The following is a 19,131-nucleotide window of genomic DNA, read 5'->3' as shown; positions in this document are numbered from 1 at the left end:
TTTTATTTTGTCATTAAATTTTTAAAATAAAATATTTTGGTCGGCTTTTGTTACTGTCTAATAACAAATTTAACCTTCCAATGTTTACACATTATATCAATTTGATTTTAAACATAAAATATTTAACAAATTTAGCCTCGATGTTTATAAAAAAGTCATTTTAGTTTGAATTCTAAAAATTCACATAACTTTATCTATAACTAAACAATCCATTTCCTTAATTTTATCTGTTGTTTGGTGATTTTTTTATTATAAGCTAGTTGGTTTGCTACTACAGCTGTTGTCAGATATTTGTAATCAACTTTGCTTCATCAATTGTAATGTTTTAAATATTACTACTATACGGTGTTCTTTTCATTCATTTTTTTCTTCCAATTTTCACGTGTTGGGTTGGTAAACAAGGTATATAAAAACTAATCTATGCCAAAGACGACGTTAGAAATTTTATATAGAAGTAGGATAAAATTTTGAAACCTAAAGCTAAGATTTTTGGGTTAAGAAGCTTAAATTAATAATTTTGTAAAAGACCAAAATCAATTTATTGAATTTACTAGAATTCAAACTAAAATGATAAATTTTGTAAACATTGAGGGTTACATTTGTTAAATAGTTTATATTTAGGATCAAATTGATATAATATGTAAATATTGAGGGTTAAATTTATTATTAGACAATACAAGAAGCCCAAATCAACTTTGAGTGACCAAAATATTTGATTCAAAAAAATTTAGTGTCTAAATCTAAAAATTAATAGTTGGGTATCAAAATAAAACAATAACAATAACTCAATGAACATTATAGTTTACCCTAAATAATTTATACAAAATATCAAAACAAATACAAGTAAATCTGCAAAGTAAACATTAAAAAGAAATATATATATTTTGAAAACCTATCATGTTCTGGCTTTCATATATATATATCCGCCACCAGAAAAATGGAAAAATGTGTATTATCTTGCGAAAAATTTAACCAGTTAAAGAATAAACTAGGGTTTTTTTACACATATAGGGTGAAAAAAAAATCTATTGAAATAGGGTGTCAGAAAAAGTATTTACCAAAATGGGTTACTTTTTTCATTAGAGCCTATTAGATAGGCGCCAATGAATAAAAAAATAATATTTTTTTCGAATAAAATATTTTTTTTATATTTTTTAATAAATTTTTTAAAAAATACGAGTCAAAATACGGTCAACGGGTCGGGTCGGGTGGCGCCTATCAGGTAGGCGCCAATGAAGGTGCCTCACAGAGAGGCGCCAATGAAGTTGCCTCATAGAAAGGCGCCAATGAATATTGTAATTTTGTATGAATATTGTAATTATTTTATAATTAAATTTGTATTTATAGTTTTGGAATAGTATTTTGTAAGAATATTGTAATTTTTTGTATGAATATTGTAATTTTGTATGAATATTGTAGTTATTTTATAATTAATTTGTTAGTAATTTAGGATTATGTTATAAATTTGTGTGTTTGTAATTATTTAAAATTTAATTTATTAGTAATTTAGGATTAAGCTATAAGTTGTTGGGTTTAGTTTAATATTTGGTGAGTTTACATATAAAGTTTATAAAAAATTAAAAATCATTTTATTAAAAATTTAATTATAAAAAATTAAAAATCATTTTATTAAAAGTTTAATTATAACCGACTTTTTTAATCATATAGTTGTTGTTAACTAATTTAATTGTTATATAATGTAACTTTTATATAATTAAATTTTATTTGATTTTGTATTTATTTAACAGTATTTATTGATTTTTGAAACAAATTAACTGAATTCATTTTTTGATTACAAAATTACAAACACAAAATTTATAACATAATCCTAAATTACTAACAAATTAATTATAAAATAATTACATTATTCATACAAAAATTACAATATTACAATATATCCCGACATTACAATATTCATACAAATTACAATATTACAATATTCATACAAAATTATAATATTACAATGTTCATACAGAATTACAATATTCATACAAAAAATTACAATATTCATACAAAATATTAATCTAAAACTATAAATACAAATTTAATTATAAAATAATTACAATATTCATACAAAATTACAATATTCATTGGCGCCTCTCTACGAGGCACCTTCATTGGCGCCTACCTGATAGGCGCCACCCGACCCGACCCGACCCGACGACCGTATTTTGACCCGTATTTTTTTTAAAAAATTATTAAAAAAATATAAAAAAATTTATTATTATTATTTTATTCATTGACGCCTATCTAATAGGCTCCAATAAAAAAAAACCCATTTTGGTAAATACTTTTTTTGACACCCTATTTCAATAGATTTGTTTTTTTTTCACCTTATTTGTGTAAAAAACCCAATAAACTAAAAGCAAAGGCATTCAACGGGGGTTTTTTTTTTTTAAAAACTTTTTTAGTAAACATTTTAGTTATTTTCTAACCTATAAATTACATTTCAATGTATTCGAATCTATATTTTCTATAATGGTAATATTATTCATACCAATCGAACTAAAAAGAGTTTAACTTATATATTCTTTATAAACTGGATTAATTAACGGAAAGATATTTCTTGTTTCTGGTTCTAACTATCGAGGGCTTCCACTTACATTTTCATTATATTTAAGCAATGGTTAAATTATAGAAACATCCTTCTGTGTTTTAATTTATACTATATAAATTCTTCAATTTTTACCAATTTATTTTAATACTCAAATTACATGTACTTTATATTTCATTAATTGTTATTTCACATATATTTGATTTATTTAATAAAAACAAAATTAATTTGAGAACTCTAAAATAGTTTTTTAAAATTTAACTACACATACATTTTTGTATTGTTTTAATATCAAGTATTTTAAGATCAAATAATATTAATATAATTTATTCTAAATTAGTTAAATATTTTTTACTTATATTAATTTTTCAATTCTTTAATTATTTTTGAAAAAAATTCATCAATGGCTTCAAATTAAAAATAATGTTATAAGTTTAAAATATTATAAAATGAATAGAAACTAGTTTCACAATAATTCAAAATGATTTATTTATTGAGATTGTGTTTGTTCGGTATTCCTTTTACAATTTATCCATTATTTTTAATTATTGAATTTAATAATAAAAATCAACTAAACAGAATCTTATTTTATTGAATATTAAATGATTTATATTTGTTGTAGGAAATGGCAATAAAGTTATAAAAGGCAAAAAGTATGGGCAAATCTCGTAACAAAGGCAATTTAAAAAAACACTAGTAAACAGTGACCGTCCTGGATTTAAATTTAGCCAAAATATTGAAGCTGGCGTCTCATTTTTGAAGACTGTTTGGGGGAAAAGAAAAGAAAAGAAAGAGAAGGAAAAAAAAAAGACACAGACAGGTCCTCAAAGCACGGTGCAGAGAGGAGAGAGAGGTAGAGGTTGGTCTGTAGGACCCACCCTTTGTCCCCACACCTTGCTATCCTCAGCTGACCACACAAACGCCAAATAGCTTTGATTCAGAGAAGTGAGAGAGAGGAATTTAAAAAAAAAAAAACTGAAACTCAAAAAATTCGATCTTTTTTTGAAACTTCAAAAAACCTATATCTTTTTTTCAAAAACAGACTGTCCAGAGTTTGGAAGGAGGAAGAAACAAGAAATAAAAGGAAACCCAGAGTTTAGAGAGGGGGTGATATTTTGAATATACAAGGTCTTTCAAGCTTTGGGTTTGAACAAGGAAGAGAAGAAAAACAGAGGATTTCTGGGTTTGAAAGTTTATTTGGGGGGTTTTTTGGCTTTCTAAGAGAGTTCGTACTTGAATGAGTTGAAACATCAGGGCTTTTATTTGCTGTTTTCAATGGTAAGGACTGGCTCACTTCAATATATTTCTGTTTTTCTTTTGCCTCTTACTTTTGCTTTTAGCAAAATCTAGTCTTTTGCTTGAATGTTTTGAGTATACAAGATTGTGGCGTGTGCTATTTGTGAAATTTGAAATTGGACTTTGTTTTCCCTGCTTGACTTGACTTTGCATGCAATTCTAATTTGAGGAAGTGGGTAATTTGTCTATTTGATAATTCTGTAAGCTCGAAGGGAAGTGGGGTTTGTTAACAGAGCATAGGAGGAGGCAGTTTTCTGGGATGAATGTATCTCAAATAGCATTTGAAACTTGTATGTCAATGATTTATTTGCAGTGTTGTCAAGGTATTTGAATGGGTATTTCGATTCATTTGGTGATTGAATTGGTTTGAATAGGCAAATAAATGAGGGATTAGCTTGAATTAGCTGCCAGTTATTTTATGTTCAATTTTTTAGGTTGGATGGTTGCATTTTTCAGTTTATGTTGCAGTTGTTTCAGCCAATTGTAGTCATAGGCGAGTTAGCTTAATGTGCTTAGAAGCAAACATTGATGTTTCAATGACCTTAGTTTATCATTTAGTATTCGTGTTCAGAAGGTACCTAATGTTTCAGAGAGCACTTATCTGTGTAAGGAAGTGATGTCTTTTGGATTACTGCCTTATGTTCCAAGTTAAAAGTACTTGTAAAATTCGAAGAATAATTTATTTTTAAAAGTTATAGTTTCTCCATGAATGGTTTTTGCTGCTTTTTTACTTCTATATAACATTTGACTTCTGGTTAACTATGTGTTATTTCTGAAAGAATGTTACTAACGAATTATTATCTTCTCTGAATATCCCTAACTCAACTTAGATTTTTCCTTCTTATCCATTCTAGCTTTAGGTTCTTCTGAATTCTAACTATCCTGAGCTTAGATTTTTCTTTTTCTTGATCATTGTGACTTTCAGGCTATACATTTGATATATATCTCCTATGCTTCCATGTTGTTCAAGTTTCTCTATCTGACTTCCTATTTTGGAAAATTCAATTTTCAGGCTGGCCCAGATAACATAATTATGGGTTCTCATGTATGGGTTGAAGATCCTGGCTTAGCATGGATTGATGGAGAAGTTATTCGTATCAATGGAAATGAGATTCATGTTAAAACCCCACATGGAAAAACTGTAAGTGCTCCCTTATCTTTTCTTTCTTAATTAGTATTAATGGAGCTGTTTTGTTTTTGCATGGTAAGTAATTGTAAGTGGAAATTCGAGCAATGGAGTGCTTACTTATTGCTTTGAAGCTACTGATGCTCATAATTTAGATGAAAAAATGGAAAAAAGAAACTGATGAAATACTATTATTGTAGATGATGCTCTATCTAGAAGTATAGGAACAAAATGTAGTTTCTTTAGTAAAGAAGAATGATTTGGTCAGAGTTTGCCCGCAATGCTGAAGAATATAAAAGATATAAAAATAAGAGAGGGTTTTAAGTCTGAGTCTACACATGTTTTCCCCCCGAATTCCTAATGATAAATTATTATTGTAACGATAAAGGTGGCCAAAGTGCATATTGAGTCTGGAGCAAACAAGATCACTCATGCCTTCCCTTGTGAATAAAAATAAAAGAAAAGAAAGAGGAAAAAAATGAGAATGAACATTGGCACAATATGTTTATTTCCTGATTATGTTGGGTCATAACTGAGGAAATTCTCTATGTTTTTCTGTTAGCTAAGTTGATGGTTGTGGTGCATATATGTAGATATAATCAATTGGATTGCTTTGTGCAGGTTGTCACAAATATATCAAAAGCTTTTCCAAAAGATACAGAAGCACCACCTGGTGGAGTAGATGACATGACGAAGCTTTCATATTTGCACGAACCTGGAGTTTTGCAAAACTTGGCTACAAGATATGAACTTAATGAGATCTATGTGAGTCAATACTTGTATTTCGTTTTATATGTGTGTGTATATAAATGTACCAACAGCTAGAGGTACTTAGATACTAAAGGAAGAACTTGAAGCATATTCTTACCATGTTAATACATTTACTGTCTTAGACGTACACCGGCAATATCCTGATCGCAGTAAATCCATTTCAAAGATTACCTCATCTCTATGATACTCATATGATGGAACAATATAAAGGAGCTACTTTTGGAGAACTAAGTCCCCATGTTTTTGCAGTTGGTGATGCTGCATATAGGTGATTAGTTATCAATCTCTTTCATCCCATGGTAGACATTTGCTTTCTATTTTTGTTTTAATTCTTACTTTGTGCTGTTTCATAAAAAAAAATTAGGGCAATGATTAATGAAGGCAAAAGCAATTCTATTCTGGTTAGTGGAGAAAGTGGTGCTGGTAAAACTGAGACCACAAAAATGCTCATGAGATATCTTGCATTCTTGGGTGGGCGATCTGGAGTAGAAGGGCGCACAGTTGAACAGCAAGTTTTGGAGGTAACCTGTACATTTTCTTTTTGGAGAACAAAATTGATCGCAATTTTCTTCATCTTATTTCTTGTTCTGCTACTGAATATTGCAGTCCAATCCAGTTCTTGAAGCATTTGGCAATGCTAAGACGGTTAGGAACAACAATTCAAGGTGTGCACTTGTTATTGTAGCGTTATAGAAATATGATAACTTATGAGTTTATAGTGTTGCTAGAGTATTTGTTGATTTCGATTACAACAGATTATGCATATTTAGTATTCTTCTTGGCATTGTTTCCTTAATTTTATTTGAGACTTCCCAATGCAGTCGTTTTGGTAAATTTGTTGAAATCCAATTTGACAAGAATGGAAGGATATCTGGGGCAGCAATCAGAACCTATTTGCTTGAAAGATCTCGTGTTTGCCAAATCTCTGATCCTGAGAGGAACTACCACTGCTTTTACCTTCTGTGTGCTGCACCACCTGAGGTGTGTTGCCATGTTTTGGTTTTGATTTGATGTTTATGTTCTTTTCATCAAGCAGTTTTAATATTGCTAGTGATCCCCTGCTTTGTTGCTTGGACTCGGTAAAAAGTGAGATTGATGGGTGTTGACACAAAATGACCTTGATATGATTTGATATCTGTGTTTGATGTTGGTAAAACCTTTGAACTCGTCTTCGTGTTTTGATCTGAACCCCAAAGCCAATAGAGATCTCTAGTTTACTGTTAACATCATGGGTAAGAGGAGAGAGAGGTGAAAATCATTGGGAACTTTCAAAGTGAGAAAAACAAGAAATCAATTAGTAAAGAAAAAAGAAAAAGAGAGTAAAATAGAGAGAAAAGAAAGAAGGAAAATATGTGGTTGGTCATGTCTTCTTCTTGGTTTCACATATAAAAGAGAAAAAACCGGTCTCTGCATTATTTTTATTTATTTATTTTTTTGAAAAAACCGGTCTCTGCATTATTTTTATTTATTTATTTTTTTGTACTTACCTGTTGCTGTGTTAGGAAGTAAACAAAAGTATAGTTTTCAATGAGGTTGGATTTTGGGCCTTGAGATAATACGAATTAAGCCTTTTGAGCCCAGTTCTGCACAAGTAGACCTCCAAATCTCCTTAAAATATGCAACTGTTGAATTTCATAGTTCCCCTTCAATAAGTTGACTTTACGTTTATCGTATATGCAAGAAAACATATTGATATGTTCACCATCCCTTACAATTATCACATAACTTGAAATTAACTCTCATGTTCAAACAAATAAATCGTGTAACCTTATTTATATATATGTTTGTATGCCAAAAACTAGTCCCTGCAGCCTTATCCTCCTCTTGGACCCTTTTCCCATGTTATCCTAAGTTCAAGGAAATTGATGAGTCAACAGCTAGACATGTACCAACACCTGATACTCGTAATCAAGTCTGAGCAACATAGATCCTTGTATTTGTAAAATATATATATTTTTTTATTTTCGAAATTCTGCAGGATATTGAAAGATATAAGTTGGGCAGCCCAAAAACTTTCCATTATCTAAATCAATCAAGTTGCTATGAGTTGGATGGTGTAAATGATGCTCACGAGTATCTTGCAACCAGAAGGGCTATGGATATTGTTGGAATCAATGACGAAGAACAGGTGATACTATATCACTTTTTAGAGTTCAGGCCATTTGTGTTTTTGTGATGTTTTATTAATACAAATGATACACCTTAAATTTCAGGAGTCAATTTTTAGAGTAGTTGCTGCGATTCTTCACCTTGGGAACATTAATTTTGCCAAGGGAAAGGAAATAGATTCCTCAGTCGTCAAGGATGAAAAGTCTAGATTCCACCTTAATATGACCGCCGAACTTCTTAGGTATTTATCTTTAACATTTCCATATTCTCAGCGTGTATGTTGCATTCTCTTAATGATTGTTAAACAGTTATATTTTCCTACTCATCAATCAAAATCATTAATAGGTGTGATGCCCAGAGCTTGGAAGATGCCCTCATCAAACGTGTCATGGTAACTCCAGAAGAAATTATCACAAGAAGCCTTGACCCTGAGAATGCAGTTGCCAGCAGGGATGCTTTGGCCAAAACAGTATATTCTCGGTTATTTGACTGGTATAGTACTAATTAAACTGGTGCCCTTTTCCGTTTTCCTGCTTAATGATTTGAACTAAAATTGTCTTATTTTTTTTGTATATGTTAAATATTAATTGTTCTATCTACATTCTTGTTTCCAGGCTTGTGGATAAAATTAATGTTTCGATTGGACAGGATCCAAACTCAAAGTCAATAATTGGAGTTCTTGATATTTATGGTTTTGAAAGTTTTAAGTGTAATAGGTAACACCTTAACTTTGCAGACTTGGAAGTTGCTTTTGTAATAGTAATATTACTCCAATACAAGCTTGACTTGTGATGCTTAAAACAGCTTTGAACAGTTTTGCATCAACTTCACGAATGAAAAGCTGCAGCAACATTTCAATCAGGTTAGATTTCTTCATAAATAGGCCTGGCCATGGGTTGGAGATTTAGTAAGACTGATTATCATCCATTGTAATATATTTTTGCAGCATGTATTCAAGATGGAGCAGGAAGAATATACAAAAGAAGAAATTAATTGGAGCTACATCGAGTTTGTTGATAATCAAGATGTCTTGGACCTAATTGAAAAGGTTTATAGTTTGTTTTCATATAGTTTTTCAATTTTTTATTTCATTGCAAGATACTTTTGTATCAGTAAATAGATTTTGCATCTTCTTGTTCTGTCGTATTCATTTCCCCCTTATTCTAATATGTTATTTTGTGTAATCCAATATATAACAGAAGCCTGGAGGAATAATTGCGCTTTTAGATGAAGCCTGGTATGCTGCTTTGGTTAATAATTCTTGGTTCAAAATGATTTTAATCTATGATAGGTTAATTTATTTAGTTCTATACTTTCTCTTATTCTTTCCTTTGGCCAATGTTCTTGTGCTTATTTTCATCAATGCAGCATGTTCCCCAAGTCTACTCATGAGACTTTTGCACAGAAGTTGTACCAGACTTTCAAAAATAATAAGCGTTTTATCAAACCAAAGCTTTCCCGTACTGATTTTACTATCTCACACTATGCAGGGGAGGTAAACTTTTTTTTCCTAGCATATGAACCTTATCCTTGTTGGCTGTAGATTGTTCACAATTTTTGATGTCTTTATCCACTGACTAGGTGACCTATCAAGCAAATCAGTTTCTGGACAAAAACAAAGATTATGTTGTGGCTGAGCATCAAGCTCTGTTGACTGCATCAGAGTGTTCTTTTGTGAGAAGTCTTTTTCCTCCACTTCCAGAAGAATCATCAAAGTCATCAAAATTTTCTTCCATTGGATCGCGCTTCAAGGTATTTTATCATAGTCAATCTCTCTTGTTCAGTTGCAGAGTTATGTGATTACAACATTCCATTTATAGATGCCCTATTGTTGGTTTAACTTTCTTTCACAGAGATTTGCTTGTCCTTTCTCCTTATCTGTAAGTTTGCTTGTAGCATATAGATATGATAGACTTCTTGCTTATATTGCTAATGCCCTGGCTGTAACATATTTTACTCCTTTGCCCAACAAGTTTGCTCATCCTTCCTATCTTGTTAAATTTGGGGCCAGCTTATATACGACTTCTTTTACTGTAGGGTTTTATTTAGTTAACTGCTAATGGTGCTCTGTTTTACTTTGATTCCAGAGCTTGAAATATGGTAAACTCGTGGAAACTGGTATATGAAAACTGATTAAAAATATGAATTTCCTGGTTGACTATCTTTTGGCTTTTTATCATGTTTAAATCATGACAGCGAGTTGGCTAAGACATGGCAAGCATTTACTACTTCCAGTGCATTAGCAGTCAACTTATGCTTTTATGATCTTCTATTTCTCCAGTTGGGTCATGGTTTATATGCTTAGTGCTTCCACCTGCTTATAACATTTTTCATTATGTTGGTTGCTCTACTTTGGATAGCATATTGGCTGTTCACTAAGCTTGAATGGTTTTGAAAGACTTGCCATGCATCACAACTTTGTTATTTTTTTTATGCTCTGATAATGAGAAATTGTTAACAATTTGTCTAAATTGCAGCTACAACTTCAATCTCTGATGGAGACCTTGAGTGCTACAGAACCTCACTACATTAGATGTGTGAAACCAAATAATGTCCTGAAGCCTGCTATTTTTGAGAATTTCAATGTCATTCAACAATTACGCTGTGGTGTAAGTATTTATATGCTATTAATGCCATTGTTGAATCTTAGTGTTACCTGTCAAGATTCTCTTGGTTCATTATATTTTGGTTTTCATACCTTGTCTTGACTAAAATTTGTATTTGTTTCTCTTCTAGGGTGTTCTTGAAGCAATTAGGATCAGCTGTGCTGGATATCCTACCAGACGTACATTTTACGATTTTCTCAATCGTTTTGGTCTACTTGCTCCAGATGTTTTGGAAGGAAAGTAAGTTTGAGTAATGGTTCTAGGTGTTTCATGCTTGTATACATTTTAGAAGATCTGCTATGATTTTCTTTGATTGAACAACAACTAACTAATAGAGTTTCATCTGGTATTCTCTCTTTTCTTCAGTTACGATGATAAGGTTGCATGTCAACTGATACTTGATAAGAAGGGACTGAAAGGATATCAGGTAATCTCTTTTTATCATTTTCATTTTATTGTGTATCCATTGTTATTTAATAAATCTGGCAAAATAATATTGTGATTGGTGATAGTTATTCTTTTGGTTACCATACTTAACTGGAATTTTTTTAATAGGATCCTTAAATTGCTTGCTTATTCTTGGAAAATGTTATCAACCTACAGAGAAAGTCACCTTTCTTCCTAACTTTATTCATCTGCAACTTGAGCTTCGATCCTTGTAAATTTACCTAATAAGCAGTTAAATTCTCTTGAATTCCTTCTATTTCATTGCTGAAAATAATATTTTTATTCTCTATTGGAGTTTTAGTAATTTTTTTTTTGGCCAATACATTGAAAGTACATAATCTGTAGGGTTCTTAGAAGTTGGTTTAGCTTCAGAAAATGATATACCCAATTGAAGTGTATCTTTGCTGCACTCTCTCCAGTTATATATTATAGAAAAAGAATGTAAATGGGATAAAATATTGTCACCAACTTTTCCGAAGGGAAGGAAATGCGGTATGCTCCCTCCTTCACCCTGTGAAATGAAAAGGATGGCTGCAATTGTGAAAGCTCTTGCAGAAGTATCAAGTGCTTTTGGTTAACATGGGCTTGCTGACATCTTTTAAGTTCTTAATGTCTTTTGCTCACTTTCAAGAAATGTCATTTCTTTGCGGCCTTGTATAACAGTGTTTTTTGTCTCCTTTTTTTTCCTGGATGATGTGTATTTGCAGGTGGGGAAGACAAAGATTTTCCTTAGAGCAGGTCAGATGGCAGAGTTGGATGCTAGGAGAGCAGAGGTGCTTGGAAATGCGGCCAGGACCATTCAGCGACAGATTCGTACATATATTGCTCGCAAGGAATTCATCTCATTACGTGGGGCTGCTATCAGTCTGCAGTCTTATTTGAGAGGTGTTTTTTTGAACTCTGTTAAAGCCTACCTTCTATAGTTTCCCGCTAGAAATGGTCATGTCTCCATGGTACTGGCTTTTTCAACGTCTAGATGTGTGTAAGCTGTGTTTAAGAATTTTAGAGGTGAAAACAGTGACAGTTATTCTGACTGAGATGTATGTTTAGAACTTTTGGGAGTTTTTGTTGTAATTTTCTTTTCGCTTTGTGATAGTGACAAAATTAATCATCCTGATGCATTGGGTGTTGAAAATTGTTAATAAATGAGGTAAAAAACAAATCCAAGTTTCAAAATTGTGCTAGGAGAATAGCTCTTTGTCGCTGCTTTTGGAAAGTATAACATTTCCCTTTCAATTATTCAGTTATTAGGTTCATTCCTTCTTTTTTTTTTTTTCCTTATGGACCTGGCTTGGAGTTCTGATTTAATCTCCTTCCACAATTTGTAGGTAATATGGCACGCAAAATATATGATGAGCTGAGGAGAGAAGCTGGAGCTTTGAATATTCAGAAGAATTTGCGCCGACACATTGACAGAAAATCCTATTTGACAATGAGGAAATCTGCAATTATATTGCAGACGGGATTAAGGTCGATGACTGCTCGTAATGAGTTTAGGTTCAGGAAGCAGACTAAAGCTGCCATTATCATACAGGTAGAGTAACTTGACATCTTTATTGAAAACATAGAAGGATACTGTATTTACCATATGGGAAGTTCTACTATTAACATATCGGTGCTTAAAAGGGCTTTAACTCTTTAGTTATGATAAATGTTATTGGTTCTTGACTCCTGGTGGTCTGCAGGCTCACTGGCGTTGCTACCAAGCTTATTCTTATTATAAGAGTCTTCAGAAGGCTGTATTAGTTTCACAGTGTGGCTGGAGGTGCAGAGTTGCTAGAAGAGAGCTCAGAAAGCTCAAAATGGTTTGTCTTTTGCTGCTTAATTTATACATGTGAATGTTAATACATATTTGGTTGCTTATCCAAGCTAAACCCGATTTTTCTAAATTTATTTAGGCTGCAAGAGAAACTGGAGCTTTGAAGGCGGCAAAGGACAAGCTAGAGAAGCGGGTGGAGGAACTTACATGGCGTTTGCAACTTGAAAAGCGATTGAGGGTAGCGTAGTTATATTATTGCTTACCAAAGCCTTTTATCTTTTTACTTGAATAGTTTAATGCTGTAGGTGGTATTCTTATAGTTTACTAGTCTATGCTATTCTTATTTGAACTTAAATGCAGACTGATCTTGAGGAGGCAAAAGCTCAAGAAATTGCAAAATTGCAAGATGCACTGCATGAAATGCAATCACAAGTGGAAGAAGCTAAATCTATGGTTATCAAGGAAAGAGAGGCAGCACGAAAAGCCATTGAGGAAGCACCTCCTGTTGTCAAAGAAACTCCTGTTATTGTTCAAGATACAGAAAAGATAAATTCGTTGACATCTGAAGTTGAGAAGTTGAAGGTATTCATCCATTCTTGTCTGAGATGGTATATAATTTTTCCTTAAGTAGAGTGTGGCTGTTTGATTATGCTGAGTCTGAAAGATTATTTTAATTTTCTATTTCGTAATTTGAAGAAAAAAATTGGTTATGCTAGTATTCAAGGATGGTATATCAGAAAGCATTTGAGAGAGCCCTATATTCATACGTTGCATCATATTTTCTACTTGTATGGAGTTTGCATGGTTTGTACTGCTCAAATGCTTTAGCTCCAATGTAAATCTGTAGGTGTTTTACTTTTTCTTTAGACAATTTCTGGATTCTCTTGATTTGTATATGCACAAATTTATCTGGACAAGAGGAACGAAGTCCAAGTGATCTAAGTTTGAAGGAGCTTATCCTTTGACCAGATGCTTGCTCAAAAACATTGCTGCCTTAACCTTTGGTGATTAGAGGAGGCTTCCTGGCCTTTGGTGTCAAATATGCATCTCTTGACTCTGATGAACGAATTTCTAAATCCGTACAGGCTTTGCTACTGGCTGAAAAGCAAACAGCTAAGGAGGCAAAGCAAGCTCATGCCACTGAGCAGGCCAAAAATGTGGATCTGACTAAGAAGCTTGAAGATGATGGGAAGAAAGTAGATCAGCTTCAAGATTCAGTGCAGAGGTTTGTCACTAATACCATGATATTGAAAATAAATTCATTGGTTGATCACTACTGTTTCAGTAGGATCAGTTATGATTACATTGCTTGTTTATGGTGTCTCCATTTCTTTTCTTGCTATTACCTATTCGGATAATTTGCAGCAAAGACATTCGATCTTATGGTGGTCCTTTTGCCATAGTTTTGTCAACTATATTTGGAGTTACTGTAATCTGCGCATGCGTTACATTGTTGATTAGGTTGACTAAATATCTTTGGCTGCTAGCTCTCACACCAACAGTTTGTGTATATAATGGTCTATTGCATGACTAGGATTGGACATGATTTACAGCTTAAGCCTTTATCAACTTTTTATTCTTCCCATGGTTCAGGCTAGAAGAGAAGCTCTCTAATTTAGAATCAGAGAATCAGGTACTCCGTCAACAAGCACTCTCTATGTCACCAACAGGCAGAGCTTTGGCAGCAAGACCCAAGACGACAATTTTTCAGGTACTGGTTGCTTAGAAGTCTTTTTTTTTTTTTAAATACCTTGTATATTATGGAGGTTTATGTTATGTATTTTATTTTCTGAAATTTCAGAGAACTCCTGAGAATGGTAATGTTGTGAATGAAGAAATAAAGAAAGCGCTACCAAATCCACAGTTAACTGAGACTGAGGAGAAGCCCCAAAAGTCTCTTAATGAAAAGCAACAGGTCAGTTCTGAAATTTGAAAAAGATGCATACCTCTTTCCTTTGGCCATTAGAAAGATGCTTACTTATTAACATGAAAATGATCTTTATCAAGAGGTTTAGATTTTTTGTTTTGGTTTTCTGGAAGGCTTTGATGAACTACAATTAATGGCCTTATTCTGATTGGTGCAGGAGAATCAGGAGCTTCTAATAAAGTGTATTTCTCAAGATTTAGGATTCTCCGGGGGCAAGCCAGTTGCTGCTTGCCTAATATATAAATGCCTGCTCCATTGGAGATCATTTGAAGTTGAAAGAACAAGTATTTTTGATCGAATAATTCAAACCATAGGGGCATCAATAGAGGTATTAACAAATCAACCATTATTTTGTGGCTGATCAATTTGATTCAAGACAGATTGCATGGAAATTTTTCAATGGGATAATTTATAAAGCAGTAATTTTCTTTTGTTTCTTTTATTGCTGTATAAATACTCATGTTTAAAATATTGCCTTACTCTAGGTGGCGGATAATAATGACTTGTTATCCTATTGGTTATCAAATTCATCCACTCTACTATTGCTGCTGCAACGCACGCTCAAAGCAAGTGGTGCAGCAAGCCTAACTCCTCAAAGGCGAAGATCAACTTCAGCTTCTCTATTTGGAAGGATGTCTCAAGTAGGGATAACCTTTAAAGTATATTTGCTGTCATACATTTACCTCAACCTGCAGCTTGATCGAGTTTTTTAGTTCTTTTCCTTTTTGTCTTCTGACTTAACCTCTTAGGGACTTCGAGGTTCTCCACAAACTTCTGGTTTCTCATTTCTTAATGGCCGGCTGCTTGGTGGTCTTGATGACCTACGACAAGTCGAAGCAAAATATCCAGCTTTGCTTTTCAAACAGCAACTGACAGCCTTCCTTGAGAAGATATATGGAATGATAAGGGACAATTTGAAAAAGGAGATATCTCCAGTGCTTGCATCATGTATTCAGGTATATAAAGCAATTCTGCCTAACATTTTTAGCAGTTACAATAATAGGAGAAAATACTATAATTTGCTTCATTTTTCAAGTTTCAAAATTGAGACTTGAGGTCTTTTATATGCAATCAAACCTGAGCTACTCTTTTTTTTCCATCGATTTCTGCTTTTTCTATTCTGTAACCAGCTCTTTTGTGGATTTCTTGTAACCTAAACTACACTTTTGCTCACCCTTATGATTTATTTGTCACTGCACATTCTATGTTTCTTCTAATTAGCATATTTATTAAGAACGAGGATAGATTGTAGATATGTTTGAATTTTGTGGTTTAAGGTAAAACTGACAGCCAACAGTTCAAATAAATGGTTTTTGACCCAACACTGTTGCTTTGTTTGCAGCCATGTTAATGGTTTGTGTTGTTAAGTACTCTTATTTTTTGCAATAACGAAATCATTTTTGCTCCCTATTCATGTCCATTACGATTACAATGCAGGCACCCAGAACTTCCCGGGCTAGCCTAGGTAAGGGACGTTCTCAAGCTAATGCTGTGGCTCAACAAGCTCTTATTGCGCACTGGCAAAGCATAGTGAAAACTTTAAACAATTACTTGAAGACAATGAGGGCCAATTATGTGAGTGAGGGCCAGTTATGCCTTGACCAAAAGTGAATTGCTTTCCATTATGGCAACATAATTCTCTTTGCTCTCTTGTCCCTGCAGGTTCCTTCATTCTTAATTTGCAAAGTGTTCACTCAGACATTTTCATTCATTAATGTTCAATTGTTTAATAGGTAAATGCACTAAAAAAGTACCAAAACTTTGAGGTTCTATCTTCTTGTTCTTGATTGCTTATCATATATCAAACTATTTTTATTTACATTTTAAACATGTTTTTGCAGCCTTCTTTTGCGGCGTGAATGTTGCTCATTCAGCAATGGGGAGTACGTTAAAGCTGGGCTAGCTGAGCTGGAACAATGGTGCCATGATGCAACTGAGGAGGTAGCAACACCGTACTCTAACAAGCAATCATCACCTCAATTTTTTACTGATTTTTTAATAGAAGAAATGTTGAATGCTTGCTTTACTTTCAGTTTGCAGGCTCAGCTTGGGATGAGCTGAGGCATATTAGACAAGCAGTTGGCTTCCTGGTTTGTCTTTAGTGCTACACTGTTACCATGGCATTTAAACTTTTGCTCTTTCTTTTTTTTAATCTCTCATTAAACTTTGTTTTCATTTGAATTTTTCTTCCAAAATAGGTCATACACCAGAAGCCCAAAAAGACCTTGAAAGAGATAACCAATGATCTTTGCCCTGTGAGTTGCTTACACACCTTTTGCACCTCCTAAATCCTCCTTTTCTCACTTCATTTCTCTGATTTTTCCTTTTGGTTTTTTCAAATACCAGGTGCTTAGCATACAGCAGCTGTACAGGATAAGTACAATGTACTGGGATGACAAATATGGTACACACAGTGTATCTTCAGATGTAAGTTAAAAATGCTGGTCATTTTATTCCTCACCTTTCAAATCTTTCTGATAGTGCAGAGCTAGCACAACATGATTCTCACAGTTGGATATGTGTGCATGCATACATTTTTCATTGCCAGCATTTCTGGATTCTTATTGAATTACCTGGAACCTTGCTTTGTCCTACAAATTCTTAATAGTTTTGTTATGGTCTTTGCCTTACCATATAATTCACGATTTCGATTGCATCACCAGTTCCTGCTTTTGTGTCTACATATAGAACTGTCCTTTACCCTTTATCTGTTACAAAAGTCAATACCTCAAACATTATCTTTTGATATAACGGCTACTTCTGCCCAAAAATGTTCTCGCTGCAGGTAATTGCGAGTATGAGAGTTAAGATGACTGAGGACTCCAACAATGCTGTCAGCAGTTCATTTTTACTGGATGATGATTCAAGGTACCAGTTATCATCACATACATAACCTTTTTATTGGTAGTATTGCTCTTCGCCCGTTGCTGTAACATTTAGGTCTTTTCTCTTGTAGCATTCCATTCTCTATGGATGATATCTCCAAGTCAATGCAACAAACAGAGGTGGCTGAAATCGATCCACCACCTCTGCTTCGTGGACACTCTGGTTTCTCGTTCTTGTTACAGCATACGGAATGAGTGAAGCCATCCCTTTGCCCCCCCTTCACTCTGTTGCAATATTTGCACACCCCAGGATTTATGTGCTGCCTAAATATGTGCATACTCTGTAATTATAATAGACTTTTCTTTTCATATAGTAGATTGGAGGTTTTTGCTGTAGGGTCAAAGCTTAATAGTTGGGGTTCTCAGGGGTTTCTTTTTCTTATTTTATTTTTATTTTTTAAATTGAATCTTATTCAAGTATTGTAATCTTTTATTCTTTGGTCATTGTTAGTGTTTTATTGTAACTCGAAAAAGAAAAAGAGTGCCACTTTTATAGGCCAATGAAATATGTAATAACAGTCTTTTCTGTAATTTTATATGATGAACAAACACTCTTTTAGACTATTTGACTTCTTGCATGTAAAGTATTTTCAATATTTATTAGAGAAAAATGTGCATGTCTTGTGAAAAGTGATAAATTATTTTTGTTCACTGTATTTCTGATACTGGATTAGGCTCAGTCATATACCGACATTAATTCGACAGTCTTGTTTATCTTTTATTATAAACTCTTTTAAGTTTTCAAAATTGTATATGCTTTTTAATTAATTATATTCTATGTAATTGTATATAATTTTTATTTTATAGAATTTATAAATTATAATAATATTTGATAAATTAGAAAGTTAACTTTTATATAATTTTTGAACTTTTATAATTAATATGTTATCAAATAAGTTTTCATAAATAGTTTTTTTTTTTACTTTTATATATTTTGGATCTTTAGTTCGTTCTTGATTGATGACGGGGTCAATTTTTTCAGGAGGCTATGACCGGTTTCGAAATTTCATGTTTGTCGATAATATCAGGGATTCGGGGTTCATAGGTTTGAAGTTTACTTGGAGTAGGGTATAATCTTTGAAAGGTTAGAGCAATTTGGATTGGGAGTCGCTTAACCCCGGAACTGTGATCTATCACCTAGAAAGAGATAAGTTAGACCATAGATCTCTATCGGAGTTATGACTGTTCTATTGTTCCATAACCTGTTAGAATAAGGGATGGAACAACACTTGACAATATGTGACTTTTGTGCCCAATACTTCAGAGCTATCAGCACCATCACGCATATTTTGAAGTAGCATGAAAATTTTAAACTATTTGATTTGTTAGAGATTATCCTTATCTTCTCGGATAAGGGCATTTGTAGCAACCATGGGATATATGATTATGATGTTGTTTATGGGATTATTTGTCAGGATAAATATTTAGATAAAATCAGTGTTTAAATTAGTGATAGTTTCTTATCTCTTGGCTATTCATCAATGTTGGGGAAAAGCTATAAATAGCTAGGTCGTCGATTTATTTTGTATTTAGAGGTAGTAATTTGTAACAATTTAGGTTCAATTTTGGGGTTGCAATTATTCATTGGGGGAGTGTAAATTAGGCTTTTGCTAATAGTTGTACTGAATAAATTGTTGAGCAAAACCATTCT

At 32.9% G+C, this 19,131-nt stretch overlaps 1 protein-coding gene across 1 annotated transcript; it reads left to right on the top strand.

Moving 5' to 3' along the window:
- The first annotated feature begins 3,280 nt into the window (after positions 1-3,280).
- Positions 3,281-18,044, top strand: LOC105776708 (myosin-17). Its single transcript, XM_012599555.2, has 38 exons — positions 3,281-3,832; positions 4,863-4,991; positions 5,598-5,741; positions 5,870-6,015; positions 6,112-6,268; positions 6,354-6,412; positions 6,569-6,728; positions 7,726-7,875; positions 7,961-8,097; positions 8,202-8,348; positions 8,471-8,572; positions 8,661-8,718; positions 8,803-8,904; positions 9,056-9,093; positions 9,225-9,351; positions 9,438-9,608; positions 10,334-10,465; positions 10,593-10,702; positions 10,829-10,889; positions 11,617-11,794; positions 12,238-12,443; positions 12,595-12,714; positions 12,808-12,906; positions 13,029-13,250; positions 13,754-13,893; positions 14,262-14,379; positions 14,470-14,583; positions 14,753-14,923; positions 15,081-15,236; positions 15,345-15,551; positions 16,033-16,170; positions 16,258-16,328; positions 16,437-16,536; positions 16,629-16,685; positions 16,794-16,850; positions 16,942-17,022; positions 17,381-17,463; positions 17,552-18,044. The coding sequence occupies exons 1-38, from the start codon at positions 3,830-3,832 to the stop codon at positions 17,673-17,675; spliced, it is 4,575 nt and encodes a 1,524-aa protein (XP_012455009.1). The 5' UTR covers positions 3,281-3,829; the 3' UTR covers positions 17,676-18,044.
- The last annotated feature ends 1,087 nt before the right edge of the window (positions 18,045-19,131 follow it).

Source organism: Gossypium raimondii, chromosome 10, assembly GCF_025698545.1.
Source record: "Gossypium raimondii isolate GPD5lz chromosome 10, ASM2569854v1, whole genome shotgun sequence".
Classification (NCBI taxonomy): Eukaryota; Viridiplantae; Streptophyta; class Magnoliopsida; order Malvales; family Malvaceae; genus Gossypium; species Gossypium raimondii.
This window is presented reverse-complemented; position numbering and strand designations above follow the sequence as displayed.